The sequence below is a fragment of the Stegastes partitus genome, unplaced genomic scaffold, assembly GCF_000690725.1.
Source record: "Stegastes partitus isolate 25-593 unplaced genomic scaffold, Stegastes_partitus-1.0.2 Scaffold2636, whole genome shotgun sequence".
Classification (NCBI taxonomy): domain Eukaryota; kingdom Metazoa; phylum Chordata; class Actinopteri; family Pomacentridae; genus Stegastes; species Stegastes partitus.
The window spans coordinates 23721-25103 of NW_007580367.1; the positions used below are offsets into that span (position 1 = coordinate 23721).

At 46.7% G+C, this 1383-nt stretch overlaps 1 protein-coding gene across 1 annotated transcript in view; it reads right to left on the minus strand.

The window, feature by feature from the left end:
- Positions 1–1165, minus strand: part of LOC103375507 (voltage-gated potassium channel subunit beta-2-like) — a 10532-nt gene extending 9367 nt beyond the window's left edge. Inside the window, exon 1 of the mRNA XM_008305807.1 lies at positions 1068–1165. Within this exon, the coding sequence (XP_008304029.1) occupies positions 1068–1165 (98 nt within the window). The remainder of the gene's footprint in view (positions 1–1067) is intronic.
- Positions 1166–1383: the final 218 nt, after the last annotated feature.

Sequence of the window (1383 nt, forward strand, 5' to 3'; positions counted from 1 at the left end):
TTCACAGATAAGTGGTCATGTAGCTGTAGAACCTCAGAATGATTTGTCCAGCAGCACAGAACGCACTGATCTGAATGCAGTGACTGATCTGTCTTCTTCCCTTAACTTGTGCAAACTCTCATATTCTGTTAATCTTAAATTTCAAACGTCCTGTAGCTAACTGCATTGTAGATCATTAACGTTGGGGTTCAGAGGCATAACCACACCTGTGACACGTTCTGCTTCTCGTCCTATAAATGCCTACCTTCCTTGCATTCCTGTTTGCTTGCACAAAAGTTATGACTGTATCATGGAGAACTTGATGCAGTGATACATAATGGTTGACGAACGTCTGCCATTGCTCGGCAGTCTTTGGATGTTTGGAAGGAAGTTTGTTTTCCAAAGTTCTTCTCTCTATCCACGTTAATTGTATGACGACTCCTCCAAGCTCTCTTTATCACCGAGCAGCTACAATCAAATAAAGCGAGATCTCCTCTCTGCTCCTGCACTTTCACTTGCTCCAAAGTGAGTACTCACCGCAGAAATGACGGCGTGCAGGAGATGTGTGGTCGATCACCTGAGTAGTTTCCTAACAACCAATCTAAGTGTTTTGCCACCACATTCCCCATCGATACTTCGGGTCAGCTGTTGACTCATTTTATTTCTTTCCTCTCTGTAAGTGAGTGAGGTTTTGTCTTTCGTCTCAGATAAATACAACAGCTCAACCGCACTGCCCCACTTCCCACCCCTCAGCGGTGCTTTCGTCCTTGGCACGACTCAGTCAAAGCATCACGTCTAGACTCTAATATGCATTTCCCACCACCTCAGCCCGTTGGGACCAGCCATCCCATTGGCACTCAGCTCACACAGCGGTGGAGAGGGTTCGGCACAGGCTGTCAGTAATGTCCACAGAGGTGCCTCCGATGTGTGCTTACCCACTTTGAGTGCTCTTCAATGTGGACAAATCAGATTTCCATTAATGACTGAACGGACAAATTAATAAAAAGATGACTGCACTTAGTTTCTCAGCCCCTGTGGAACACTGACAGTGACTTGGTGGGATGTCAGAAGACTGATTTGTGGCTTACAGCAGCCTGGTGGCATACGTGGGGACAAACTTCTGCAGGCGTCCTCTGTAGGGAACACCTGTGTTCTCCAGCCCTTCACTTTGTTTCGGTTGCTGCATTGGAGTACTTGAGCTTTTTGCATCTATACACTTCATCAGCTGCATCATCCCATGGTGCTGTCATTCTCCGATGAATTAGACCTCTTGTGAGACTGTACACAGGACAGACCTCAGACTGGCTACAATGATCTCCAGCAGAAAGCTTCCAGTCCTGGCCTGTATCCAGTTGTACCTTTTCTGTGGGTGCATGGTGTTTGAGAAGCCAGAGGTTAAAAGAG